We start from the raw sequence: 27,368 nt of genomic DNA, 5'->3' as shown, positions 1-27,368 counted from the left end.
GCGGGACCTCTGGGGTGGCCGGACGGAGGGCGCCCGAAGATGCATCAACCCAGTGGGACTGGGGTCCCAGGACTGGGTCAGCTGGAACCTGTGGAACGCTCTCAGGCGGGCCCAAGAGAGACGGAAGGTGGTGCGCATGCGCCTGGACGACAGCCTGCTTGCGCACGCGCGATCTTATCCCCGCCCATCGTTCCGGGTGCCGGTGGAGCTTGTGACGTCAGACCGTTTCTTCCGGAAACGGCGGGGACGGCAGAAAGAACCGAGGGGTTATCGTTGGTGGGTGCGCCTGTAAGACGAGAGAGGAGCGTAACCCGGAAGCGGAAGCGGATTCCGTCCCGGCTCCGGTGAGTGGCCCCTGCCGGGCCGCGGGTCCCGGGTGGGTGCGTGGGCGACGGCATACGAGGGCCTCGACGCCGGGGTGTCGACTGTCTCGCCCATCCACGGGACCCTAGCCTCATCATCGAGGCACTTTGCTCTCGGTGTGCGGGCCTCTCAGCGCCCTCCAGGTTCTGTCCTGGATGAACAAGGCTCCCCATCGTCCATTATACCGTTCCAGGTGTACCGGGGTCCCTGAGGACCCCAGATTCTTCCAGATCCTTATGTCCTTAGTGTACCGGGTGCTCCAGTGCCCCACAACCATATTATTCGCACCCAGGTTGCCTCCCCATTCAGACCTCCCCACAATCTGAATGCTAATTCATATGTTGTCAGCTTCAGAACCCCTATATCCACTTTGTTCTTGGCACTCAGACCCTCCACCTACCTTGCCATCCCGTGGGGCCCCCACGTTTGCCCTATCCTTGCCCCTCAGGTTCCACATGCTCCCAGGGCACTTTCACACAACCATTTCCATTCTTAATCCATCAGACTCCAGGGCCTTACTATGGCCTGGAGAGGCTGAAGCCTTGAACCTCCTTTGGGACACTATGATGAAGGGCTGGGGTGGCGGATGACTTTCAGATTTTGCTGGCCCTGTTTTTTTGTTTTAGTTATTGTTTTTGTTTTCCCTTAAAGATTTTATTTGACAGAGATCACCAGTAGGCAGAGAGGCAGGTAGAGAGGAAGAGAAGCAGGCTCCCTGCTTTGCAGAGAGCCCAATGTGGGGCTCGACCCCAGGACCCCAGGATCATGACCTGAGCCAAAGGCAGAGGCTTTAACCCACCGAGCCACCCAGGCGCCCCCACCCTTTTTAAAAGATTTTATTTATTTGACAGAGATCACAAGTAGGCAGAGAGAGAGGAAGGGATGCTGGCCCCACTTTTACTCGTGGGGCTACTTCAGTGTTCCACGCTAGGTTTGGGCTTTCCATTAACCTTTCCGCTCTCTGCTTACCCCTTCGCATTTTGCAAGTTCCCCCTACTAACCCCTCAAATACACATTGTGATCTTGGCTCTGCTTCTTGCCCTTTTTGTGGGCTCCACACCACTTTGCACCTAGGCTTCACACTTGTCCCAGGTCCACTGGTGGGCTCCTGCTACCATGGATTTGTTATTTGGGCGCCGGAAGACACCAGAGGAGCTGCTGAGGCAGAATCAGCGAGCCCTGAACCGTGCCATGCGAGAGCTGGACCGCGAGCGACAGAAGCTAGAGACCCAGGAGAAGAAAATCATCGCAGACATCAAGAAGATGGCCAAGCAGGGCCAGATGGTGAGCTCAGTTGGGCACAGGCTGGAACACAGGGTTAGGTGCTGTGGTTTCATCAGGTACCACTCTAACAATGGAAAATGATAGGACACCAACAGGTGCTTTGAGAGAAATTAAGGGTGAGCGGATATTTTGGGTATCCAGAAAGGCTGCTTGTAGGTGATATTAAAAGAATGAGCCTGTGAAGATCTAAGCAACCAAAATGTCAAACAGATGAGACAGCAAATGTTCCATAAGGTAGTGATAGTTCAGACTACACAGTAGACCAGACCATTTGAAATCATGGGCTACAATGGGAGCTGAGTCAAAGGGTTTAATTCAAGAGAGATGTGGCCTGGAATTCACTGTGACATGGAGGTTAGTAAAAGAAATAGAGACAGCCTGAATCAGTAAGGAGCAGAGCCTGTGACAGGTGACAAGAGTTTGAATCTAAGGAGGTGGGTTGAAGAGGTTCCATCTCCCAGGATAGGCAAGGCAAGGAAGACATTTGGGTTAGTCAAAAGTTAAGCTATGGATAGATTTCTATGTGGAATAAAGTGCTTGCAGTATGAGCCTGTTGAGGTGGAGGGAGAGACAAACTCTTCAGCCAGGATCAAAATTCAGGAATAGGTTCTCTCAGTCAAGGGACTCTAGATATATGGAGGGAAAAGGGTCCCTATATATAGTGAGTCCAGTGTTCCTTCGAGAGTCTGGGTTGTCAGAGGTAGTGTACAAAGGGGCCTGTGGAGTGATGACCCAAGAAGCATAAGGATGAGGTTGGGAGGAGGGAGGGGGCAGGGATCCCATGTAAATGTCCAAGAGCATCAGCTGGAATGGTGCATTGGGAGCAAGCATCTTCCCTTGGCTCACTCCATCATCTTTGTCCACTCCTCAGGATGCTGTGCGTATCATGGCAAAAGACCTGGTGCGCACTCGGCGTTACGTGCGTAAATTTGTGTTGATGCGGGCCAACATCCAGGCTGTGTCCCTGAAGATCCAGACACTGAAGTCTAACAACTCAATGGCACAAGCTATGAAAGGGGTCACCAAAGCCATGGGCACCATGAACAGACAGGTGCGCCTCTCCTAATCCCCCCTCTCCCCCACAACGAACAACCAACTAACCCTCCCCACACCCTACTTCCAGTTGAAGTTGCCTCAGATCCAAAAGATCATGATGGAATTTGAGCGGCAGGCTGAGATCATGGACATGAAGGAGGAGATGATGAATGATGCCATTGATGATGCCATGGGTGATGAGGAAGATGAAGAAGAAAGGTTAGGGGGGACACCAGGTATGGGGAGAATGGGGACGGACATCTGGTCTTCGCACATGCCTGGCCCTCATAAAGTTCTTCTCTCTTCCCAAGTGACGCTGTTGTGTCCCAGGTCCTGGACGAGCTGGGATTGAGCCTGACAGATGAGCTGTCAAGTAAGTGCACCAAACTTTGGGCCCCGTCCCACCCAACAGTCCAGACACAACCCCTGACCCCCCTGCTCCCAGCATTATTCCTTTCTACAGGAGCTCTCCTAACCCCCACTCTCTGTAGACCTCCCCTCCACCGGAGGCTCACTCAGTGTGGCTGCCAGTGGGAAGAAAGCAGAGGCCGCAGCCTCAGCCCTAGTAGATGCCGATGCAGACCTGGAAGAGCGGCTCAAGAACCTGCGGAGGGACTGATCACCCTATACCAACCCCGGGTGGGAGGTGGGCAGTGGATGCCCAACAGTTTCATTGTACTTCTGTAATAAAAGATTGGACACTAATTCCTAGGCCTGTGTGACTGGCCTGATTTGGGCCAGGCTGGGGTCCCTTGGCACGGAGCTCACATACAGGGTTTGGTAAAAAGGCAACTGACATGCATGGCAAAAGCCCAAATGCCAGACGCACTGGGGTATACGATAAGGAAGGCTGGATTGCTTCCCAGTTTGTGGCAGTTAACAGGTCAAGTCTCTCTAGGATGTTCAGGGTTTAGGAGCTTCATGGCCTCTAGAGCCTAACACCTCCAAGACAGTGGGCTTCCCAGATTCCCTGAAGTCTGGGCTTTTCTGCCAGGGATCCTCAGCCCACCCAGCTCTGTGGCGCTGACTGTGAGAAATGGTTACACCCTAGTCCAGGAAGCACTTAGGTAGACTGGCCACCACACAGCATATCTGGGGCTACACCCTGCCTGCCCAGAGCAGCCTAAGCATTACCACCTACAGGGGCTCCCCAAACCCTCCAGCATGTGCCCCATGCAACCCTCCCACCCACCTGAGGCATACTCCACATTGGAAGGGCAAGGAGAGAGACTCTCTCCTACTCCCTGGACACCAACAAAACGGCTGAAAAGGACTGCCCCACACCTACTCCATCCACCAGGGCATTGGTGAGGGAATTGCAAAGACCAGGCCCCAGGACCACTGCCCCCACCAACAAAGGCGTGAGGAACTGGTGAAGTTTTTATTAAATCCACATAAGTAAAAACCATATCGTGAGGGGCTGAGGGATGGGGCCACCAAGAAGTAGGAGCCAGGCCACCAGAGGGGAAGGCTGGGGGCAGGGGGAGGGGGGTGCAGATTTGACAGGACAGAGAACAGAGTCAGGCCGGGTTGGCCTAAGCAGCCACAGGTTCAGGGACCATCACCAGGACCACTGGATAGCTCCTGGGCACTCAGGCTAGCACCAGGCAGGCTCAGCGGCGGGGGCTCCACCAGCACAGCTGAGAACTTGGTGTCACCAAAGGCCTCGTTCATGCGAGTTTCAAAGAAGCGCTGCAGGCCGATGATGGACTGCACGTCTGCCTTGTCCTAAGCCGGGCAGATTGCACGGGATGGGTCCTAGCTCTCCCTCCTCCCACCTCCCCTCACCTTACCCCCAACCCCATTCTCCCCAAGCTCACCTCTGTCAGCTTATTGAATTGCTTAAACATGCGGCCCACATCCTGGGCAAATTCCTGGGGGGAACTATAGGGGGGTGACAACTTCTCCTGGAGACGGGCGCGGATCAGGGTTAGGTCCAGGGTGCCACCAGGCTGATCCTGTAGACAAAAGCCACAAGCTGAAGGTGAGACCAGGCAGTTACCCACCCCCGCAACCTCCCTTTAAGTCCCAAAACTCACCAGGGAGAAAGTGGAGTCAGTAGCCAGCTGGTGCAGGGGCCGGCAGGGCTCATGACAGAACAGAGCCAGCAAGACACGCTCACACTTCTATGGACAGGAGGAGAGACATCAGAGCCACAGGCGGGTAGGGTTACTGAACAACTCCCTAGGGAGTAGGCCCCCACCCTCACCTGCTGGTTGGCTGGCGAAAGCTTGGCCACCACACCGGTGCTATCACCACCATCCAGGCTCAGGCTGCCATCTTCCTCTTTCAGATCGGGCAGCACGTGGCACAGAGAGCAACTCCACTCCTCCCTGGATGGAAGGAGAATGAGGAGCTGCAAAGAACCTGGCCCAGCCCTCCACCCTGCACAGGCCCCACACCAGCCTCGCACCCTGGCACATCCTGCAGGGCAGGCAGGTGGCAGTCCAGGTGGAAGCAGAACTCGCACTGGTTGCACATGACCAGATCGCCTGGCTTCTGGCAGACACGGCAGATGGTGGCACTGTCGTCCAGGGCACCTGGGCCACCTGCTGGGGCTGAAGTGCCCTCTGGAGCCACCACTTCTAGACCTGAACTGGTGCTGCCACTAGGTGAGGCCAGGCGGGGGCCCTCAGCGCCGGGGCCCTCCGCCAGGGCCATCAGCACAGGCTTGGTCTCAGGGCCCTCAGTGGCAGTAGGCGGGGCTCCAATGGCAGCCTCTGTCTCTTCCTCCTGCAAGGAGGTAGTAAGAGGTATTCGGCAGGGTGCAGACCTAGGTGTTCATCTCACAGTCACAATCACTTGAGGCAGGCTCACCTTGACTATGGCCATGCCAGGCAGTGGCGGGGCACCAGGGGCCCCAGGTGGAGCAGTCCCAGGCTGTCCAGCAGCAGCAGCTGCCGCACCACGCTCAATAACGATGAGATTGTAATCCTCAGTGGTGCTGCCTGGGAAGACCTTGAAAACTGGTGGCTGACTATCAGCTGTGAGATCCAGGTCCAAGCGCTCGAGGCTTACCCGTGGCACCTTGCGCATGAGGCCACTCACCTCGCCCTCACCTGAGCGGGACCTGTGGGTGCAGGTGCAGCACGGCGTTAGCACACCCATCCCTATGCCCACCTGGCTAAACCAAAGGACAGCCAAACTCACCGCTTCACACCTGACACATGCGGCTCTGCACTTGAGTAAGGATCGTCTGCTCAGGAAAGAGAAAGAGACAGTAGATTAGGGATAGACCTAAAGCACTGAAGCTCTCCCACCTACAAGGTACTCACCTGAGCCAAAGCCATAGCCTTCCTGCACCTCCATGGGCTGTGGGCAAAGTAGGTAGACCTCAGTGGGCAGGTGTCCCATAGGACCCCGTGCCCCTCCCTCCCCTACCAGCCCCCCGCAACCCCAACTCACCTGGCTACTGCCAGAGCCCTGTTTGCTCAAGGGCCCTGGAGCCCTAGGAGGGGCCATGGATGTAGGGCCTGTTGAGTTGGTGCCAGGACGCTCAGCCACAATCTTCCCTGCAAAAATGAAATAAAATCAGCGTTAAAACACCCACTTTCTGGAATGGTACCAATATGCAGCAGGTTAACAAAAGAACACACCAAAAGCCTCTGCACTCTTGGTCCAGGCATTAAGGTCCCACTGGAACTTCATCTCGCCATGTGGCTCCACAGGGTCCACAATCATCTTGAGGGCCCGATGCAGCTGGAAGTAGATCTGCAGATGGAGCAGTGCATGAACACATAGCAAACACGGCTGCAGGGTGCTGAGTGGCACCTGCCTGGAACCCACCACCTGGGTGCCCACCAGCACACACCAGCTTCTTAGAGAGCAGCAGGGCCGTGTTGTTGTCACTCTCCAGAGCCCAGGAGGCAAAGCGCAGGATGTGTTCCTGGTGCTTCTGGATCTTGGTCATGGTCCAGTGTTGTCGCTCCAGGCGCTCCTGCTGCCCTTCAGTCACCTTCTGCGGTAGAGAAGAAAAGCAGTGAAAAAGAGAAAACATCAAAGATGGCATCAACAGCCAACGGAGATGCCAGTCCCCAAGGCCCTCCCATCACAGATGCAGTCGGCAGCCAGCAGATGGGACCCAGAATCCCCTCCCCCGCTCAGACAGGGTGTACCTGGGCATCATTGACCAGCACACGGCCCCGCTTGTTCAGTTCCTTCATGATCTGCAAGATGGCCATCTTAACGTCTACCTGCACACGCTTCTGTACGTCAGACACTTGGCGGATCCTGGAGGGGACAGGGTGAACCAGGTCAGGAAGATGCTGCCCCAGGCCTGCCCCCAACTGCGGTCCTGGCTTCCACACTTACGAGCTGCGAACCTCCTTGGTATTCTTCTGCAGCGTTGCATGCTTGTCCCCAAGGCGCTTCACCAGCGAGGCCAGGAGCTTGCGCTGGTTCCTCACTGCATCTTCCAGAAACTGGTATCTGACAGCAGACAAAAGAGAGCCTGGGTGCTGAACATGGGAAGAACAGGCAGCACCCACCAGAATTCCCAGTACTCACTGGTGGTCCTTATGGGCATTGAGCTGGCAGTCCCGGCAGGTGAGGGTGTCACAGCTCTCGCAGAACAACACAAGGGGCTCGTGCTTGTGCACGTTGCAGTACACTGTGCGCTCACCGTCCCGTGACTTGGCTGGCCCTGGGGAATAGAAACCATGAGGCTGAACCTCATCCTCAGCTACTGCCATCTTAAGCAGTAAACAAAACTTAAGGCCTCACTTCCTGCCTGTCCTGCAACCCTGGGCTGCCTTTGGGAAAACTCAAGGGTCCTGTAGCAGTGGCCAGAGAAAAGCACAGGCCTATAGGCCCAAATCCTTCCTCTCAAAACACTCTGCCCCAAGCCTGACCTGGAGAACAACTCCCTCCTCCCAGCTTCTGACCTGGACAACAAAGTCTGAAGACTGGCAGGGACCTCCCACTCGCTATTCTGGCTACTAGAACCTTCCCCAAGTGAACACACTGGAGAGCTCCTCCACCTTGAAAATCCCCACTGGGCTCAATTCCTCCTCCACCTGCAGCACGTTCTGTCCGGCAGAAAAGGGAGTTCTGGCTATAAGCACACAGACAATGTTTGCTTGATGGCACAGACAGAAAGCAAATAAGGGACTAGAGACACAATTCAAGTACAGCTCCCTTAAAAACCATGCTCTGGTGACCTCCCCTCTCTGAAGGAAGAGAAATCCACAAACCTCTTATAACCCAAAGGCCTACAAGGGATCCAGGGCTTGCAAAGCCTTCTCAGGATAGGAGAGCTGAAATGTCAGACCAAAATCCTCACAAAGGTGTCGGGTCCCCTCTGCGCGGGGGGGGGGGGGTGTCTTGGTACACACCACCCCACCCCCAACCTGTCACCATCACAAAGCTGCTTGAGAGTATCTATCCCTCTTTCCTACTCAATCCCAATTACACCCTGGCTATACCATCCCTGCCCAAGACATATGACTGAGACACAAATCAGCCAGACCACGGGTCCTCCAACAATGCCACCTCCTGCACTCTGTCCTTTGCCTGAACCCAGGACCTCCTACAGATTCCTGCCCTTCGTTCCTGATTCCTCACGCCCCCACAGCTACCCCCTCCATCCTTACCTTCCTGCCTATGCTATCATCTAGGACTGCGAAGCAAAAACCTAACTACCAAAAGGCTACTCACAGAAAGTTCTGGAACAAAGAGTAGATAAACTCAGAAAACTCCTAAGCCCTTTTCTGTCCCAACCCCAGCACTTACAGAAAACTGCACAAATACCTTCCTCAGCTAAACTGTTAGGCGTGTGTGACCCAAAATTAAAACACTTCTCAGACTCACTCTCCGTGATGGTCTTGAGGGCCCTTGCAACCAGAGGCTTCGTTTCCCCTGGAGTCTGAACGGAAGTTGCCAGGGAGGCCAGGCCCACCCCTCCACCACATACATACACATACAGGAGCTCCTTCACATACAGGGGCCTTATCCTCTGTATGTCTGCGGGCAGGGAGGTGTCCCTGATGAGCTTGCCTTTTCCCTTCCCCTTGGACCCAGAGAGATTGCACACCTGAGCCCCAGACTCCCCATTTCTGAGTTCTGCCCTCAGACCCTTCAAGTGGTACCCTCCAAAAAACCTCCCCAGGACCCATCCATCCTTGATAACCAGCACCATAAACAGTTGAGAACAAACGTAGGATAACCAAGGCTTTCCCCTCTGCCTTGCATACCAGTGGAGCGCACGGTGTGGTCCTTGGTGTACTTCACCCGCTGGTGTGCCTCCACACACGTCTCACACAGTGGCTCAGAGCACTCCACACAGTAGCTGGTGGCAGGAGCATTATCCTCACAGCTAGTGCAGCACTGATGGGCAAAGGCAAAACAAGAGACAAAACCTCCTAACATGTCCACAACTGCATCCCAAATAACACAACCTTAAAGCAAACTGCAGCCTTTACCTAGCCTACACGAGTCTGCCCAGAGCCCTGTAGCAAGAGAATACAGTCTGGAATATACTGGTACCATGTCCCAAGGCCTCTTTAGGGTTTCCGGGCAGGACATACCTGATTTGCGTCCTGCGAGTCTGCGGAAGCCTTACTGCCACTATCACGCATAAAGTAGTTCTCCACAATGTCTTTGGAGAAGCACTGCTGCTTGCAAACAGGACAGTCCACCACTGCCAAAAACAAACAAAGAGAGACTGTTCCAAGTTCACCCACAAGCTATAACACATCCCCTGACTGGGCCCAACCTTCATCCCAAAGGGAACCAGATCCTCTCATTAGGAAGCAGGAACCCAACCCCTTCTTCCATCGCACTTGAAGCAGACACCCCATCTCTGCGCCCAGCCCAGAACCCACTGCCCATACCCGATCCGGCCACGCACTATCCGGGTCCCTATCCCTCTCGCTCAGTCGATCCCCCGCCATCGCCATGCTGCGAACGGACCCCCAGTGCCCACGCCGAGTCAGGATCAAAGCCTGCAGAGTGGGGGGATGGGCCGTCGCGGCCCGACCGTACTCACCGGAGCCGTCGCCCGCCGCACCGCCATCCCCCGAGCTGTTGGCGGCAGCGGGAGCCGGGGGCCCGAGGCAGGCACTGCAAGCCGAGTGCAGGCAGGGCAACAAGCGAGGCTCCCTCTCCGGGCGCAGGCGCTCCCGGCACACACCGCAGTGCTCCAGCAGCTCCAGAGCCTCGCCGCCGCCCCCCGCGGGTGACGACGCCGAGGCCGAGGCTGAGGCCGCAGACGCGGCCGACGAGGCGGCGGCGCGCTTTTCGCCGCCAGCCGAGCCCTCGCCTGGGCCTGGGCTGCCGGAGGCGGCCGCCGCCGCCGCCGCCGCGGAGGCCGCCGCCGCCGAGGCCGCCATTCACACGCCGCCGGGGGCGCCCAGGGGGGAGGAGGGGCCGCGGGGCTCGCCGCGCAGGCGCAGACGCGCTGGCCGCCAACGGCTGGGCCGCCGCCGCCGCGAGGCCGAGCGCCGCCACGCGCCGCCTGGGCTACCGCCCGCCGCGCGCGGGGCGCTCTGGAAGCCCCGCGGGCCGCCGCCTGCTAGCCTCCCGCCGCCGACGACCGCGCTTCTCCTCAAAGGCCGTCCAGACACAGCGCCACGCACCACGCGAACAACCGCTCGTCCGCGCGCCCGCTCGCAGAAAGAGCCGCGGCCGGGGGGCGGGACAGAAATAACTGGCGCCGACGCTGCCGCGCAGGCGCACTGGGCGTCTGGGGCCCGGGGGCGGGGCCCAGGCCGGCCGCCCCGGGCGAGACCGCGAGTACGCACGCGCCTGAGCCGGGTCTTCCTACCTCCGCCCACGCTGCCCCAGCGCCGCCTGTGCGGCAGGGGTGGGGCTAGTGACGCCACTGCCGCAACCTCGTACGCGGGCGGGGCGCGCGCACCTTTACGCGATCTGGCGCCCCCTCCAGCGGCAGCCCCTGGCCGCGGTACTGCGCAGGCGATTTGGCAGTCCCCGCCGTCACCTCAGTTCCCGCCCCTTAGGCCAAGCCCGGAGAAGTCTCCTGTCGCCGCGCCCAGCCGTGCTGGGGAGAGAGGCGGGGTTGAGAGCGAAGCGGGCGGCGGGGTCCCCGTCCCAGGAGATAGTCCCCTTCTGAGCCAAGTGGATGACTTTTGGGTTTTAACCGTTTTATTGTTTAACATGGCAAACACTGAAACCTGCTCAAAGCAGAGATTCCAAGGGGTCCAAAGCAGCGAGTCCCGCGGCCCCACAAACGACCCCTTCCCATCTTTTAGGCAGCCGCTTTTCCGAGAGCGCGAACGGAATGAACCCCCCCCCACAGCGGGGCAATTCTACGGCACGAAGCCGAGTAAGGGCGAGAGGTGCGGAGCGGGACGGGAAATCCCGCAGGAGGGGAAAGCAGAGTCTGGGTGGGGAGGGTCCTATCCGAGGGAGGAGTCCTGCCTCAGCCCGACGCGGGATCGGGGCGGGGGCGGAGAGGGTCCAGGCTGAATGTCGGGGAGAATTCCGTCCGACGCGGAGAGCGAGGCCTGTGAGCCGTGGGGAATCCTGTCAGACAAACACAGCCTCGTCGCGGGAGTCCCGAGGAGGACACAGAGTCTGGGAAGAGCATCCCGGGGGCCAGGCAGGGGCGGAGAGAGAAGTCCGGTCTGAGCCGGGAGGCGCAGACTACGGTGCAGGCGGAGAGCTCCTGTTCGATCCTGTCTGTGGCGGGAGCAGAGTCTGGGCGGGGAGCTTGTCTAAAGACCCCGGGCCGGAAAGAGGCTCGAGGGGTGCGTGCGTCGGAGCCGGTCCAGCGGTGGGCCTAGGCCCCCTTTGCGGGGCTCCTCGGTGTCGAGATCTCCAGTTGAGGACGAGGCTAAAGGAGACGATGGGCAGGAAGGGGGAGGTCAGCTTTTGAGAGGATGCTTAAACCATGCTGGCCGGCCCCAGGTCTGGCCCCAAGTCCTCCTCCGTCTCTGGGTTCAAACGTAAAACCTGTGCGCTGAGCCGTGCGCCCACGCGTGCTGGCGGCGGAGGCGCGTCTGGCCCGGCTGGGCGGGGTGTGGCCTTTGTTCCTGAAGGGGGCTGGGTGTCCGTGGGGCTTTGTCTCTGCGCCTGCCTTTGTTCCCGTCCCAATACAACCCCCAAATCCGGGGCCCGCCCCGCCCCTGAGCTGAGTCTTGGCTGGCCTCTCTCCCACCCGGTCCGCGGGGCCACGCCCCACCATGGAGTGGCCCGCCCCATCCGTGCTGCTCCCCCAAGGCCCTGGCCTCAGACCCTTGCTTTCCTTCTCTGATAAGTGGGAAGGAAAGTTGGCTAGTGTGTGGGGAGAGGTGTGACAAACAGTAGCGATACTTGCTGAGCGTTTTCCACGACCCCACCCCTCCCTGCGCCCCAAAATCACCAATAAGGGGGCATAGGAGCTTCCCATACCGACCCAAACTTCTGGGGCAGGCACCAGGGTGTCAGGGACAGTCAAAAATAAAAAGTGGTGATGGGGCACCTGGGTGGCTCAGTGGGTTAAAGCCTCTGCCTTCGGTTTGAGTCACGATTCCAGAGTCCTTGGATCGAGCCCCACATCAGGCTCTCTGCTCAGCGGGGAGCCTGCTTCCTCCTCTCTCTGCCTGCCTCTCTGCCTACTTGTGATCTCTCTCTGTCAAATAAATAAATAAACAAAATCTTATAAATAAATAAATAAATAACCTTTTAAAAAAAAAAAAAAAAAAAGAGTGAACTCTCCTAGGGGACTACCTCCAAACACCTGTGAGAAGGACCGTTCCGGGCAGAAACAACTGCGGGGGTCCTGACAAGGCACTGAGAGAGCAGTGAAGTAAGGAGTGGTCAGAGACAGCTGGAGGGAGCCTAGAGGTTGGCTGAATTGGGGGGGGGGGCGGTCCTCTGGATTGCCCCTGGTATGGGCCCCTCCATAGACTATAGCAACAGGCCCTGCAGTTTCAGTGGCTCATACTTTTCTCTCTAAACAGGACCTCCTTCCTCCTGGGCCCAGTACTTTCCTTCCCAGTACATGGCAGTCACATAATCAGGGTAAAACCAGGTGCCAGCAGCAAGCAGGCCTTGAAGATTCCCTCTACCTTCTTATCAGGTACCAGGCCACTACCAGCTCCATTCACCACATGCACAAACCAAGTCTTCTGAAGTGCCAGGACAACCCTGACGGAGGGGGAATCAACTGGGAACCAGGCTCAGGCAGAATAAGAGAAGCACAAGGGGGCACCCCAGGGTAGGTGGAGGCAGAGGAGGCATACAGGTAGGCAAGACCAAGGCAGAGGTCCAGATGTATATGGCAGGAAGTGGGTACATCTTTGCTCTGTACCCTTAGTAGGCCAGACCAAGTAGTCAGTACCTTATACTCTCATCCTCTGTGCTCATTGCTCACCCTTTCAGCATCTCACCCTTCCCAGTCCTGGAACACTGGCACCTGTCTACAGACAGTTTCCTGCAGACAGAAGTCAAGGGATAAAGCAAAGTGTAGGAGTCACTCAGATTGCATCCAGACCAACCATGGCCTGCCCACTGCTTCTTTTGAGCACCTAGCTGCAGGCAGCCCTCTCTCTTCCCCCCAAACTCCATACCTGCACCTGGCTCTCCCTGTAAACTTCAGGTGTCACCGCCAAAGCCACTTCCTGGGGAGGTCTGGTAGCTGCATCACTTTAGTCTCTCTCCATCTTCACAGATTTCATTTGGGACTACACAGTCATGAAACTTGCACAACATCAGGAATGTACTTAATGCCACTGAATTATATTTTTGTTCTCATTGTTTTTTGGGCTGTTTTTGTTTTTTGTTTGTTTGTTGTTTTAGAGAGAAAGAGCGTAGGCAGGGAGGGGCAGAGGGAAAAGAAGAGAGAAATCCTAAGCAGGCTTCAGGCTCAGCACCGAGCCTGACTCAGGGCCTATACCACAACCCTGAGACCATGACCCAAGCCAGAATCAAGAGTCAGATGCTCAACCAGTCAGATGCTTAACTGGCTGACCACCCAGGAGCCGCTGACCCTTGGGGCACCTGTCTGGCTCAGTTGGTAGAGCATGCTACTCGTACCTCCGGGTTGTGAGCTGGAGCCCCAAGCTGGGTATACCGAATAGTTAAAATCTTTTTAGGGGTGCTGTGTGGTTCAGTAAGTGTCTGCCTTCTAGTCAAGTCATGATCCCAGAGTTCTTGGATGGAGCCCGCCTCAGGCTCCCTGCTCAGCAGGGAGTCAGCTTCTCCCTCTCCTTCTGCCCCTCCCACCAGCTCTTGCGCACGCATGCGCTCTCTCACTCTCTCAAATAAGTAAATCAATCTTTAAAAAAGAGGTCTTGGGGCACCTGAGTGGCTCAGTGGGTTAAGGCTCTGCCTTCGGCTCAGGTCATGATCTCAGGGTCCTGGAATTGAGCCCCCCATTGGGCTCTCTGCTCAGCAGGGAGCCTGCTTCCCCCCACCCCATGCCTGTGGCTCTGCCTACTTGTGATCTCTGTCAAGTGAATAAATAAAATCTTAAAAAAAAAAAAAGAGGGCTTATTAAAAGAATAATAAATCTTCAAAAAAATAAAGAAAAATAAGAAAGGACAAATGAAGGAAATGATGACTATCTCGACCCTGCCGGTTTTGTGAGCTACAAGATGACATTAGGGTTATCTTATTTTTTTTTTTTTTAATTTTAAGAAGGCTCCCTGCAGAACATGGGGCTTGACCTCATGACCCCAAGATCAAGAGTCACATGTTCCTTTTTTTTTTTTTTTTTTTAATTTATTTGACAGAGAGACAGCGAGAGAGGGAATACAAGTAAGGGGAGTAGGAGAGGGAGAAGCAGGCCTCTCGCTGATCAGGGACATGGATTCGGGGCTCGATCCCATGACCCACCTAAGCCGAAGGCAGATGCCTTAGGACCGAGCCATCCAGGCGCCCAAGAGTCACATGTTCTACTGATTGAATCAGCCATGCACCCCTGGGTTATCTTACTTTTTAAAATCTTTTTAAAAACTGAGTTAAAATTCATATAACATCAAATTTATCACTTTTAGCTATATTAACGTGTACATTTATGGTGCACCTGGGTGGCTCAGTTGGTCAAGTGTACGACTTGATTTCAGCTCAGGTCGTGATCTCATGGGTGGTGAGGTTAAGCTCAGTATTGGGCTCCTTGCTCAGCAGGGAGTCTGCCTAAATATTCTCACCCTCAGCCCCTCCCTACACTGGTGCGCATAGACACGTGCTCTCTCTCTCTCTCTCCCTCAAATAAATAAATAAATCTTTTTTTTTTTTTTAAGATTTTATTTATTTGACAGAGAAAGAGCACAAGTAGGGGGAACACCAGGCAGAGGGAGAAGCAGGCTCTGCGCTGAGCGGGTAGCCAAATGCAGGACCCATCCCAGGACTCCAGGATCGTGACCTGAGCCAAAGGCAGACCCTTAACCGACTTGAGCCACCAGGCATCCCTAAATAAATAGATCTTTAAAAAAAAGTGCACAGGGGTGCCTGGGTGGCTCAGTGGGTTAAAGCCTCTGCCTCTGCTTAGGTCATGATCCCAGCATCCTGGGATGGAACCCCTCATGAGGCTCTCTGCTCAGCAGGGAGCCTGCTTCCTCCTCTCTCTCTGCCTGCCTCTCTGCCTACTTGTGATCTCTGTCAAATAATCTTAAAAAATAAAAAAATAAAGTGCACAGGGGTGCCTGAGTGGCTCAGTCAGTTAAGCGTCTACCTTTGGCTCAGGTCATGATCCAGGGTCCTAGGGTGGAGTCCACATTGGGCTCCCTGCTGAGCAGGGACCCTCTCCCTACTCGAACTCATTTGCTTTCTCTTGCAAAAATAAATAAAACCTTAAAAAAAAAAAAAAAGTACATTTGGTGGCATTTCATACATTCACAATATTGTACAACCATCACCTCTAGTCCTAGAACATGTTTATCACCTGAAAATGAAACCCGGGGAGGCCACCTGGGCTGCTCAGTTGGTTAAGCGTTTGCGCCACATCGGGCTCTCTGATTAGCAGGGAGCCTGCTTCTCCTTTTTCCTCTGCCTGTGCAATATCTGCCCCCCCCCCCCCCCCCCCCCCGTGAAAAAAAAAAAAAATCCTTTAAAAAAAAAAAAAGGAAACTCAGAATCTGTCAGCACTCACTCCGCATTCACTCTCCCACCAGCTTCTGGCAACCACTTATCCACTTTCTATTTCTATAAACTGTTTAACCTTTTGATGAAGGCTTGTAATTAGAAAGAAAAACAAACACATCATACCCCCAGTGAGCACCATGAGTCTCATAGCAAAAACTGGAATGTGTCAGGCTCCCAGAAGTCCTCTGTGTCTCCCAAGCAGCCACTGCCATCTTGACTGCCACCACAGACGAGTTTTGCTGGTTGTACGTCGAACCACACAGGGTTTGCATGTCAGTGTCTCGCTTCTTTTTCTGAGTGCACATCTGTGTGGTTCTATATGGCCTTGGTTCCTTGCATGCCCTTGTTGTGTAGGGCCTTACCACACAAATACCGTACAGTCTGTTTACATATTCTCTTTTTGACTGCACTTGGGTCTCCCTCCTGTTTGTGCTGTTATAAACACAGACGTTGTCCCATACATGTTTTGTGAGCACACGATGATTTCGCAGCCTCCCACAAACCAGGAGAAAAGGCCTAAGGATGACACCTATTTTGCCAGCACCTTTATCTTGGACTTAGCCTCCACAGCTGTGAGAAGCCAATTTTGGGTGTTTAAGCCACCCAACAACAGTACTTTGTAATGGCAGCTTGAGCCAACTAAGTGTCAGGTTTCCCTCTGCCTCACCCTCATAAGGGTCCACATGACTTTATATTTGGAGCCCACCCCAATAATTCAGGATAATTTCCCCATTTCAAGATCTTTAATTACAACTGGAAAGATCCTTTTTCTTTTTCTTTAAAGACTTTATTTATTTATTTGACAGAGAGACACAGCGAAAAAGGGAACACAAGCAGGGGGAGTGGGAGAGGGAGAAGTAGGCTTCCTGCTGAGCAGGGAGCCTGATTTGGGCTCAATCCCAGGACCCTGGGATCAGGACCTGAGCCCAAGGCAGATATTTAACTACCCCTGATCCTTTTTCTTTTTTCTTTTTTTTTTTTTTCTTTTTTAAAGATTTTATTTATTTATTTGACAGAGATCACAAGTAGGCAGAAAGACAGGCAGAGAGAGGAGGAAGCAGGCTCCCCACTGAGCAGAGAGAGCCCGATGCGGGGCTCGATTCCAGGACCCTGTGATCATGACCTGAGCTGAAGGCAGGGGCTTTAACCCACTGAGCCACCCAGGTGCCCCACCCCTGATCCTTTTTCTTAATAAGGTAACACGTCAAGGGGCCAGGGATTAGGATGTATACATCTTTGCGAGCCATATTTCAGCCTACTGAAGTCCACATTTCACAGATGGGAAAATCAGTCATCAGAGAACAGGAGTTGTCCACAGCCCCACAGTCTGTAGGAGTCCAACCCAGTCCTGTGCTCAGAGGGTGCCCTCACCCTTTCCATCTGCTTCCTTCCCAAGGGAATCTGCAGCTCCCAGGGAGGGCAAGGAGGGAAAGGACAGGAGACATCCACAGCCCAGAATTTCATCCCTTTTTCTGCAGAGAGGAACCAGGGCTCTTGGGAGAAAAGACTGATTCCAAGGCTAAACAGGGAAGGTCCGAGGTGAGCCTGGAACATCTTGTTATGCCACAAAATAAGTGCCCAAAAAATGACAGGAACATGTTAAAAGGACACAGAAACTAAACCTGATGATACAATTCAAGCATCAGAAAAAACTGCAACTGTCATTGGCTGACATACAATGAATCCTTTAGGGTTCTCAAAAAGGAGAGCCAGGAAAATAAGCCCATCTGTCACCATTTGATGTCACTTTTAAGCTGACCCCTCACTCTGGGAATTCAGCACTGATCCTGCCTTCCCAAAGGGAACACACGGCCCCAGTGCTTGCTTAGATCATTAAATTCTAGAATTCAGAAAATATCATTTCCCAACCCATAATGAGATTCCTGAGGTCAGGATTATCAGTTGTACACACTCCGAGGGTACTAGCAGGTAAAGTGTGAATATGATCATCTAGGAGGGGGCACGTGAGTGGGGAGCAGCCAGTCAGCCTGTCATTGCCCCCACATTAGGGTCAGCAACACGGACACCCTTCAGGAGACACAACAGGACCCATCCACCACTCTGTGAGAGGTTCCAGCCAGTGTTTGGCCAGAAACCCAACAAGTCTTTAGAGCTCATTTCTCATCCACAGGAGCTAAAGGAAATACTAGAGAGAGGGAAAGAAGTAGCCAGTGGGCCCATCCAGAAGTGGGGGATGTCCTGCCAGAAACTAAGGTCTACTGTCCTTCAACTGCCTTCAAAGAAGGGGCTGTGTATCTGTAGCCAGACACGAGATCAGTGACTCCTAGGGTAAGGCAGGGATGGATGCAAACTGTACAAAGGAAGTTTTAAGGGGAAGGATAATGTTCTAAAACTGGATTGTGGTGGGGTGCCTGACTTCCTGGGTACAGCATGCCACTCTTGACTTCGGGGTTGTGAGTTCAAGCCCCATGTTGGGTGCACATTAATTAAAAATAAAAATTAAAAACCTTCTAATAAAAATAAATTTTAAAAAATTAGTTAGGGGCGCCTGGGTGGCTCAGTGGGTTAAGCCTCTGCCTTCAGCTCGGGTCATGATCTCGGGGTCCTGGGATCCAACCCCACGTCGGGCTCTCTGCTCAGCGGCGAGCCTACTCCCCCACCCCAACGCCTCTCTACCTACTTGAGATCTCTGTCTGTGAAATAAATAAGTAAAAATTTAAAAAATTAGTTAAACTGGATTGTGGTGATAGCTGCACAATGATGAATATGAATTTGCTAAGAATCCTTGAAGGCTGCCTGCAAGGGGTGTATTTTGTGGCATATACGCTAACCCTTAATACTTTCATTTTAGGGTTTGTTTGTTTTTTTAGATTTTATTTTTTTAAGATTTTATTTATTTATTTGAGAGCGAGCAAGCAAGCACAGAAAAGCAGACTCCCCACTGAGCAGGGAGCCTGTTGCAGGGCTCAATCCCAGGACCCTGGGATCAACACCTGAGCAGAAGGCAAATACTTAACCGATTGAGCCACCCAGGCACCCATTAATACAACTTTTATACAATATGGCCTAGATAATAAGACCATAAAGAGACATTCTACATCATTAGTCATGAGGGAACTGCACATCAAACCACTACCTACCAATTCACACCCACTTTAGGGGTGCCTGTTTGGCTCAGTCAGTAGTGTGTGCAACTCTTGATCTCAGGGTTGTGAGCTCAAGCCCCATGTCCGATTCCGAGCATGGAGAGTCTGCTCTCCCTCTCAAAAATTTCAAAAAAAAATTAATTAATAATCTTTATTTTTTTAATTGCTTTGGGTTTTTTTTTAAAGATTTTTATTTATTTATTTGACAGATCACACGTAGGCAGAGAGGCAGGCAGAGAGAGAGAGGAGGAAGCAGGCTCCCCGCTGAGCAGAGAGCACGATGCGGGGCTCGATCCCAGGACCCTGGGATCATGACCCAAGCCAAAGGCAGAGGCTTTAACCCACTGAGCCACGCAGGTGCCCCTAATAATCTTTATTTTTTTAAGAAAAGAACAATAGCAAATGTTGGTAGGAGTGTGGAGAAATTGGAACCCTCCTTCATTGCTGGTGAGAATGTAAAATAGTGCAGCCACTGATTAAAAAACAGTTTGGCTATTCCTCAAACAGCTACACATAGATTTACCATATGACCCAGCAGTTAACTTATAGGTATGTACTAGGTGCCTGGGTAACTCAGCTGAGTGTATGACTCTTGGTTTTGACTCAGGTCATGATTTCCAGGTTATGGGATCGAGCCGTGTTTCAGGCTCTATGCTCAGCATGGGGTCTCCTTGAGATTCTCTCCCTCTCCTTATGCCCCTCCCCCATTCTCTCTCTCTCTCTCTCTCTAAAGTAAAAGAAATAAAATCCTTTTAAAAAGAAGGGGTGCTGGGGTGGCTCAGTGGGTTAAGACTCTGCCTTCGGCTCAGGTCATGATCTCAGGGTCCTGGGATCGAGCCCTGCATTGGGCTCTCTGCTCAGTGGGGAACCTGCTTCCCCCTGCCCCACCTGCCTCTCTGCCTACTTGTGATCTCGCTCTGTCAAATAAATAAATAAAATCTTAAAAAATAAAAAGTATAGGTATATACCCCTTAAATTGAAAACAAGTATTCAAACAAATCCTTGTACAGGAACTTATAGCAATACTATTCACAGTAGCCAAAGGTGGAAACAACCCAAAGTCCATTGATGACTAGTTAAATAAATGTGGTATTTCCATACAATGGAGTCTTAGTCAGCCATAAAAATAAATGAACTGATACATAGTACAACATAGATGAACCCTGAAAATATTACACCAGCTGAAAGAAATCAGACACAAAAGACCATATATGGTATGATTCCATTTATATGAAATATCCAAAACATGCAAACTCATAGAGATAGAAAGTAGATTAGTGGTTGCCAGGGGCTGGGGGAAGAGGGAAATGAGTTACTGCCAATGGGTACACACTGTTTTTTGTTTCAAGATTTTATTTATTTGACAGAGAGAGCACAAGCAAGTGGAGTGGCAGGAAGAGGGAAAGAGAGGGGGAGAAGTAGGCTCCGTTAAGCTCCCCTGCTAAGCAGGGCTCGATTTCAGGACCCTAGGATCATGACCCAAGCCGAAGGCAGATGCTTAACTGACTGAGCCACCCAGGCATCTCCAAGTTTTTATTTTGGATTAAGCAAAATGTTTCTGGATTTGATTGAGGTGGTGGTTATACAACATGGGATCATACTAAAATCCACTGAATTGTTCACTTTACTTTTTAAAAGATTTTATTTATTTATCCATTTTTTTGAGATAGGGTGGGAGGGGGAGAGGGAGAGGGAAAGAGAATCCCAAGCAGACTCCATGCTGAGAGCAGAGCCTGATGCGGGGCTTGATCCCACAATGCTGAGATCATGACTTGAGCTGAAATCAGGAGTTGGATGCCCAACTGAAGAAGCCACCCAGGTGTGCATGAATTGTTCACTTTAAAATGGTTAATTCTGTTTTATCTGAATTTTACCTTAATTTAAAAAGGGTGAGTGGAACTTCTGGATCAACAGGGAAAGAGGAACATGGGCAATTCTGAAAGAGTTCCTGGCAGAGACAAATCAGCAGTCAGGGCCCACTTGTGGATAGCTGGTGACCTGGGAATGGGGACCGGTTACGCTAAGGAGGAGCTTCCAAAGGCAGGCAACTAGGAAACCATCCTTGGTTTTTTGGGGTTTTGTCTTGGGTGTGGAGCCCAGCATGGGGTTCAAACCCACAACCCTGAGATCGAGGCCTGAGCTGAGATCAAGAGTTGGATGCTTAAGTGACTGAGCCACCCAGGTGCCCCATCCTTATTGTTTTCAAAGATCTATTTATTTGTTTTACAGAGAGCACACAAGCAGGGGGAGGGGCAGAGGAAGAGGGAATCTCAAACCTGAGACCATGACCTGAGCAGAAATCAAGAGTCAGACCTCAACCGACTGAGCCATCCAGGCGCCCCCATCCTTGCTTTTATTTTTTTTTTTTTTAAGATTTTATTTATTTAACGGAGAGAGAGATCGCAAGTAGGCAGAGAGAAAGGGGGAATTGGCTCCCTGCTGAGCAGAGAGTCCGATGCGGGGCTCGATCCCAGGACCCTGAGATCATGACCCGAGCCGAAGGCAGAGGCTTTAGCCCACTGAGCCACCCAGGAGCCCCCTATGCTTTTATTTATTTATTTATTTATTTATTTATTTATTTATTAAGATTTTATTTATTTATTTGACAGACAGAGATCACAAGTAGGCAGAGAGGCGGGCAGAGAGAGAGGAAGGGAAGCAGGCTCCCCGCTGAGCAGAGAGCCCGATGCTGGGCTTGATCCCAGGATCCTGGGATCACAACCCGAGCCAAAGGCAGAGGATTTAACCCACTGAGCCACCCAGGCGCCCCCCATCCTTGCTTTTAAAAGATGCATTCTGGTGTTAAAAGAGGAGAGCTGAACAGTGCATCAAGCACAAAGAGGGCAGGGTGGAACAGACCATGTCATGAAGGAGGGCCTGAGTCCAGCAGGACAGCTGGTAAAGGCAGGACTGGAGAGGCTTCTGCCTCAGTTGCCCATAATGGCAAGGAAATACTTTTTGGACCAGAAGCCATGGGCATAGCACCCGAAGAGAAAACAATGAACAATGTAAACAAATTTAACATCTGGGGCGATGGCACAGAAGCCTAAGCTAAAGTGACCCAGACCTCATATTGTGTGACTCCATCCGTGGGAAATGTCCAGAAAAGGCTAATCTATAGTGACATTAGATTAGTGGTTTCTGGGGTGCCTGGGTGGCTCAGTGGGTTAAGCGTCTGCCTTCGTCTCAGGTCATGATCTCAGGGTCCTGGAATCTAGCCCTACCCGCATGGGGCTTTCTGCTCTTCCGGGAGCCTGCTTCCACCTTCCCCCACCCACCTCTGCCTGCCTCTCTGCCTACGTGTCATCTCTTATCTGTCAAATAAATAAATAAAGTCTTTCAAAAAATAAAAAATAAATAAAACAGAGAGGCATCTGGGTGACTCAGCTGGTTAAGCATCTGACTCTTGACACTTGATTTCGGCTGAGGTCATGTTATCAGCTCAGGTCATGATCTCAAGGTTGTGAGACTGAGCTCCATGTTGGACTCCACACTCTGGGGAGTCTGCTTAAGATTCTCGCTCTCCCTCTGACCCTCCCCCATCCCCTCTCTCCCTAATAAAAAATTTTAAAAAATAAAAAACTTTAAATACAAACATATGGAGCGGCTGGCTGGCTCAGTCGGAGGAGCATAGGACTCTTCCTCTCAGGGTGGTGAGTTCGAGCCTCATGATGGGTGTAGAGATTATTTTAAAAAATTAGTAAACTTTAATTTTAGAAAAATTATTACATGTGAAAAAACAAGACAAAACCAGAAACATTCATCTGGCTTCAGGAGAACTGTTAAACCAGGGTAGGACCAAGAGGCCTTGAAGGAACAGAAGTACGCAGGTGTGCCACCTCCCTCCCGTGGCTTTCTTTTTTGCCTACAAGCTTTGCTTAAAAAAAATTTTTTTTAAATAACTTTGTGTGTGTGTGTACTAAAAGCAGGACAAAGAAATAAAGGACAGGGAGCCTGGAGGGATCTATGGGTCAAACCTCTGCCTTTGGCTCAGGTCATGGTCTCAGGGTGCTGGGATCGAGCCCCACATCGGGCTCTCTGCTTGGCAGGGAGCCTGCTTCCCGCCCCCCCTGCCTATCTCTCTGCCTACTTGTGATCTCTGTCAAATATATAGATAAAATCTCTAAAAAAAAATAAGTGTCTGACTCCATTTCAGCTCAGGTCATGATCTCAGGGTCATGAGATTGAGCCCCACGTCTGGCTCCACACTCACTGAGGAGTCCACTGGACATTCTCTCCATTTACTCCTATTCTGGCTTGTGCACTCACCATCACAAATAAATCAACAAATAAATCTTTCAAGGGAAAACAAATGGACAAAACAAGAACATTTGGTAATTTGGGGATGTGAGCACTCCAGTGTGTGCTATATTGTACTTCGTGTTTCTTGGGGTCTTTTTTCACTTTTCCAAAATTAAATAAAGAGCCCCGTGTAGGACCTGGTGCAGGGACCCAGGAGAAGTGACCATGGCAGTTGTGTTATGATTATTTCAGTTTAGGTCTCCTACTTCCCTGATGTCCCCACCTCTCTGTCCACAGACTAGAAGGTGTTCTTGTCTTTTACATATGAAAGCAAATTAAACCTTTTCTCTCTATGTTGCAAATACTCCTCACCCCATTTCCACCCCCACCCCAACAGTCCCTGAGGTTTCTGTTTTGCTAAGTCCTGTAGGTACCTTGCTTTATCTGACCCACTACTCCTACCACCTTCATGCACTCCCCCTGGGACTGGGCCTGGGTTTCCTCCAGTCCTCCCCCCAGCTTCCTAACCCTCATCGGTACAGAAATGGAACCTGTTACTCCCCTTCCCCCACCCCAAAGGGCTCCTCATTGGCTCTGTCTTCTAGGGAGGGCCAGACCCTCCACTGCCATAGCTGCCTTGGCTGGGACCTCCCTCAGTCCCTCCCCTATCTGCCTTGTACTGGGAAGCACTCTTCCAGAGAGGTGCTTTGTACCTAACCCCTAGGCCAAAGGGAAGCTCCTGGCTGCCTGAGGTGAGTACTTGAATCTTGGAACCTGCACCCCACACCTGGCACTATCCAGCCCCAGGAAGGTAGCGCTAGGCTGAGAGACAGTGGGACCTGAGCGGTACTTTATCCGTGGGCAGCGGCAGCCACAGAAGGAGACCCTGTGTGAGAAGCTGGCTAGTGATGGAGGGTAGAGGGAGGTTAGGAACAGACTGGGCGGGAAGCAGGACTAAGTCTTCTGACCTAAGCTGTGCCTGTGGTTGTGAGGGGTGTGGGGGTGTCGAGTACAGTGGTTCTTGCCTCTTGGCTGCTGAGGAGGCCCAGTCAATGAGTAGTTTAATTTCTTCTCCTTTCATGTGTCTGTGACCATTGCAACCTCACAGGTTCTTCCCTGGATGGTCCATCAGCTGGTGCCATCTGCCTCTTATCACACTGCCTCTAAGACTCTAGGACCCCGCCCAGAATGTCTGGTATTTGCAGGCCACACTGACCCCCTCCTTGGCTTATTAAACCTGTATCCTTGGATATACTATTTATTCCTCAAAACGCACAACCCACAACCCCTGTGGTAAGGTCTTTAGAGGGGAAAGCAAAATCCATGTCTCCTCCAGGCTTGTGACACGGGAGGCTGCGCTCCCACCTCCACTGCTGCTGAACTGGCCAGAGTTTGCGCCTCTCCCTCCTGCCTCCCACTGGGTCAGGTCCTCCACCTCATCCTCATCCACTAAGACCTTCTCTGAAGCCACCCATGTCCTCTCCTTCCTGCTGAGGTATGAGCCGCCATTGCTGCCTTTTAGGCCCCCTGTGTTTGCTGCCCCACAAGACCCACCACCCACGGGTCCTTTAAACATGCAGTTGGGACTGTGGTCCTCCCCCTCTCCTCCCACAGCTCCACAATCCCCATAGCAGCTCAGCCCACAATTTGCTCACTTTCCTCACTTTAGGGAGGGCCACCCGCCCTCCTCAAAGCCCTCATGCATGCCTTTTCACCGGCCTGATGTTACAGCCACGTGTCTGGATCATTCCCTCTTTTTTTTTTTTTTAAAGACTTTATTTATTTATTTGACAGACAGAGATCACAAGTAGGCAGAGAGGCAGGCAGAGGGAGAGACAGCAAGGGAAACAGGCTCCCTGCTGAGCAGAGAGCCCGATGGGGCCTGGATCCCAGGACCCTGGGATCATGACCCGAGCCGAAAGCAGAGGCCTTAACCCACTGAGCCACCCAGGCGCCCGATCATTCCCTCTTTCTCACCCCCGAGGCCCTCCGTTTATAGCACAGGGTAATGAGACCACCAATGTCGCTGATAAAGCCTTGTAAAGCAGAAACAAAGCAGCACTCAGCAAGGGAAAGGCAAGGGGAAGGCATCTGTCAGATGGAAAACAGCAGCGTTTAGCAGAAACGCACTGCGTGCAGGCCCTGACCCTCCAGCGGCTATATTCATTCCCTGTTGTTACTTAACAAAGTACCACAAACTCAGTAGCTTAACACAACACTATTAGCTCCCTGTTCTACCTGTCAGAAACCCAGGCAGCGTCCTCTGCTCCAGGTCTCACAAAGGCTGCAATCAAGTTCTGGGCAGGGCTGGGGGCTCTTCTGGGAAGCTCTGCGGGAACATCAGCTTCCCAGCCCCTTCAGGTCATCAGCAGATTCCAGTTCCATGCGTTTGTAGACTGAAGCCCCTATTTCCTCGCTGGCTGTCATGTGGGCCTCGTAGACTCTTTACTCCCCCCTGTATTTCTTGTCACATGGGCTCTTCCAGCTTCAAAGCCGGTGGAATCCCTCTACTTTTTTTTTTTTTTTAAGATTTTATTTATTTATTTGACAGAGAGAGATCACAAGTAGACAGAGAGGCAGGCAAAGAGAGAGAGAGAGAGAGAGAGAGGCAGGCTCCCCGCTGAGCAGAGAGCCCGATGCGGGACTCGATCCCAGGACCCTGAGATCATGACCTGAGCCGAAGGCAGCGGCTCAACCTACTGAGCCACCCAGGCGCCCCGGAATCCCTCTACTTCTACTTCTCTCTGCTTTCCTCATCTGCTTTTTTTTTTTTTTTAAGATTTTATTTATTTATTCGACAGACAGAGATCACAAGTAGGCAGAGAGGCAGGCAGAGAGAGAGGGGGAAGCAGGCTCCCCGCCGAGCAGAGAGCCCAATGTGGGGCTCAATCCCAGGACCCCGAGATCATGACCCAAGCCCAAGGCAGAGGCTAAACCCACTGAGTTCCCCAGCGCCCCTCCTCGTCTGCTTTTAAACACCCTATGATGACCTCTGGCCAAGCCAAGCAATCAAGGATCATCTCATCTCAAGGCCAGCGGGCTGTCAACCTTAATTATATCTGCCAGGTACTGTAACTATATGTAAGTCCTGCGCACGGAATCTTGGAGGGGGCCATTTTTAGAATTCTGCCTCCCTCCAGGAGATAACTTACAGTGTCTCAGAATCCTGTGGAATCAGGCCCACAAGAGGATGAAGCTGCTGTTAGGGCCTCTGTTTCTGCTGAGGTAGTAGCAGTAGCTGTCCGTCAAGGTGAGGGACACAGACGACCCCCACCTCTACAGGTCCTGGGACAGAAGACAGGGAGGCCCTGAAGTCAGGGAGAGTCCCTAGAGGCATGGACGCTGCCGAGTCATGTGAGCAAGTGCTACAAAAAGAGGGAACAGCACAGGCCACCCTCGAGGTAGCCAGAACCGCAGACCTGAGGAATGAGGACTGATAGGACTGGAGAGCGGCCACTGAGGTTGGATGGAGCAGACCCAGGGGGCAGGGCAGGCCATTCTGAGGGGCCCACATTCTGAAGAAGGACACTGAGGTCATTAGACTTGGGGTTTAACAAGGTTCCTCGGGGCATGGGCCACATGATGGGCTGCCAGTGGGGACAGTGGTTCCCCTCCTGACCTTCAACGCGTCTACGGCACAGCTGCCCAAGGCGGGAGGCTGGTACTCGGATCTTGCCCTCATCCCGGAGGCTGAGTCGGCACCCCACACCCATGCTGGATTCCACACCCGCTGCAGTAGGCACGGGGTCCACCGAGGTCTCCGGGAATCTTCCGACCGTTCTGTCCTCCCGACTGCCTCTAGCCCCCACGAGCAAAGTATAAAGCGAGGCCAGCCCACCACTCCAGCCCCAGGCCTGGCTCACTGTGTCCTGGATAGCCAGCCCCATCTCAAGGTCTTCGAACACTAAGGCTGTTTCCTCCGCCCGCAGACTGTCTCTGAAAGCGACTGCTGGCGCCCCCAGTCCTGGCAGATGCACCACCCATCTCACCCCTGCCCTCCCCTTACTGCGACGCGTGTCCCAAGTGCTGCGTGCCGAAGGGAACCGTCGTTCACCGCTCGCCCCGGGGCAGATGCGCCCGGTGTGTGTGGGACGGGGCAGGGGCACAGAGACCGGCCGCCTCCACCGTCCACCAGGGACCCAGGCTCGGGGGCGGACGATGGGAGCCGGAGCCTGGGGTGGTGTCTGCCCCTCGCTCCGCTGCTCTCCCAGCAGGGCTGGAGTCTGGGGGACCTACGGCTGGTTCCACTCTTGCTACGGGCAGAAGGCCGTCCCCTGGGGTCGCAGTGCAGTCCGAGACCTACCTGGGGCTCCT

General features: G+C 53.0%; 2 protein-coding genes across 6 annotated transcripts; one reads left to right on the top strand and one right to left on the bottom strand.

Annotated features, from left to right (window-relative positions):
• Positions 1-198: 198 nt before the first annotated feature.
• On the top strand, positions 199-3,387 carry CHMP2A (charged multivesicular body protein 2A). 5 transcript variants are annotated; one of them, XM_032847706.1, is made up of 6 exons: positions 199-344; positions 1,438-1,647; positions 2,519-2,698; positions 2,771-2,901; positions 2,994-3,055; positions 3,128-3,387. In XM_032847706.1, exons 2-6 carry the CDS (start codon positions 1,480-1,482, stop codon positions 3,367-3,369), a joined length of 783 nt encoding a protein of 260 aa, XP_032703597.1. In that variant the 5' UTR covers positions 199-344; positions 1,438-1,479; the 3' UTR covers positions 3,370-3,387. The 5 variants fall into 5 exon arrangements, with proteins under 5 accessions (XP_032703597.1, XP_032703600.1, XP_032703601.1 ...); XM_032847710.1 differs by having other exon boundaries at positions 200-344; positions 3,174-3,357; XM_032847708.1 differs by having other exon boundaries at positions 225-344; positions 1,456-1,647.
• A 657-nt stretch (positions 3,388-4,044) lies between these two features.
• TRIM28 (tripartite motif containing 28) lies at positions 4,045-10,025 on the bottom strand. The gene is made up of 17 exons (XM_032847618.1): positions 9,668-10,025; positions 9,207-9,319; positions 8,874-9,006; positions 7,189-7,324; positions 6,994-7,110; positions 6,798-6,912; positions 6,494-6,640; positions 6,279-6,393; positions 6,088-6,194; positions 5,958-5,994; positions 5,833-5,878; positions 5,500-5,752; positions 5,096-5,415; positions 4,892-5,015; positions 4,722-4,808; positions 4,503-4,640; positions 4,045-4,410 (listed from the first exon to the last, which is right to left on the bottom strand). The coding sequence occupies exons 1-17, from the start codon at positions 10,008-10,010 to the stop codon at positions 4,234-4,236; spliced, it is 2,508 nt and encodes an 835-aa protein (XP_032703509.1). The 5' UTR covers positions 10,011-10,025; the 3' UTR covers positions 4,045-4,233.
• Positions 10,026-27,368: the final 17,343 nt, after the last annotated feature.

Source organism: Lontra canadensis, unplaced genomic scaffold, assembly GCF_010015895.1.
Source record: "Lontra canadensis isolate GAN:19392208 unplaced genomic scaffold, GSC_riverotter_1.0 scaffold191, whole genome shotgun sequence".
Lineage (NCBI taxonomy): Eukaryota > Metazoa > Chordata > Mammalia > Carnivora > Mustelidae > Lontra > Lontra canadensis.
Note: the sequence above shows the minus strand (reverse complement) of the source record. Positions and strands in the feature narration are given on the sequence as shown.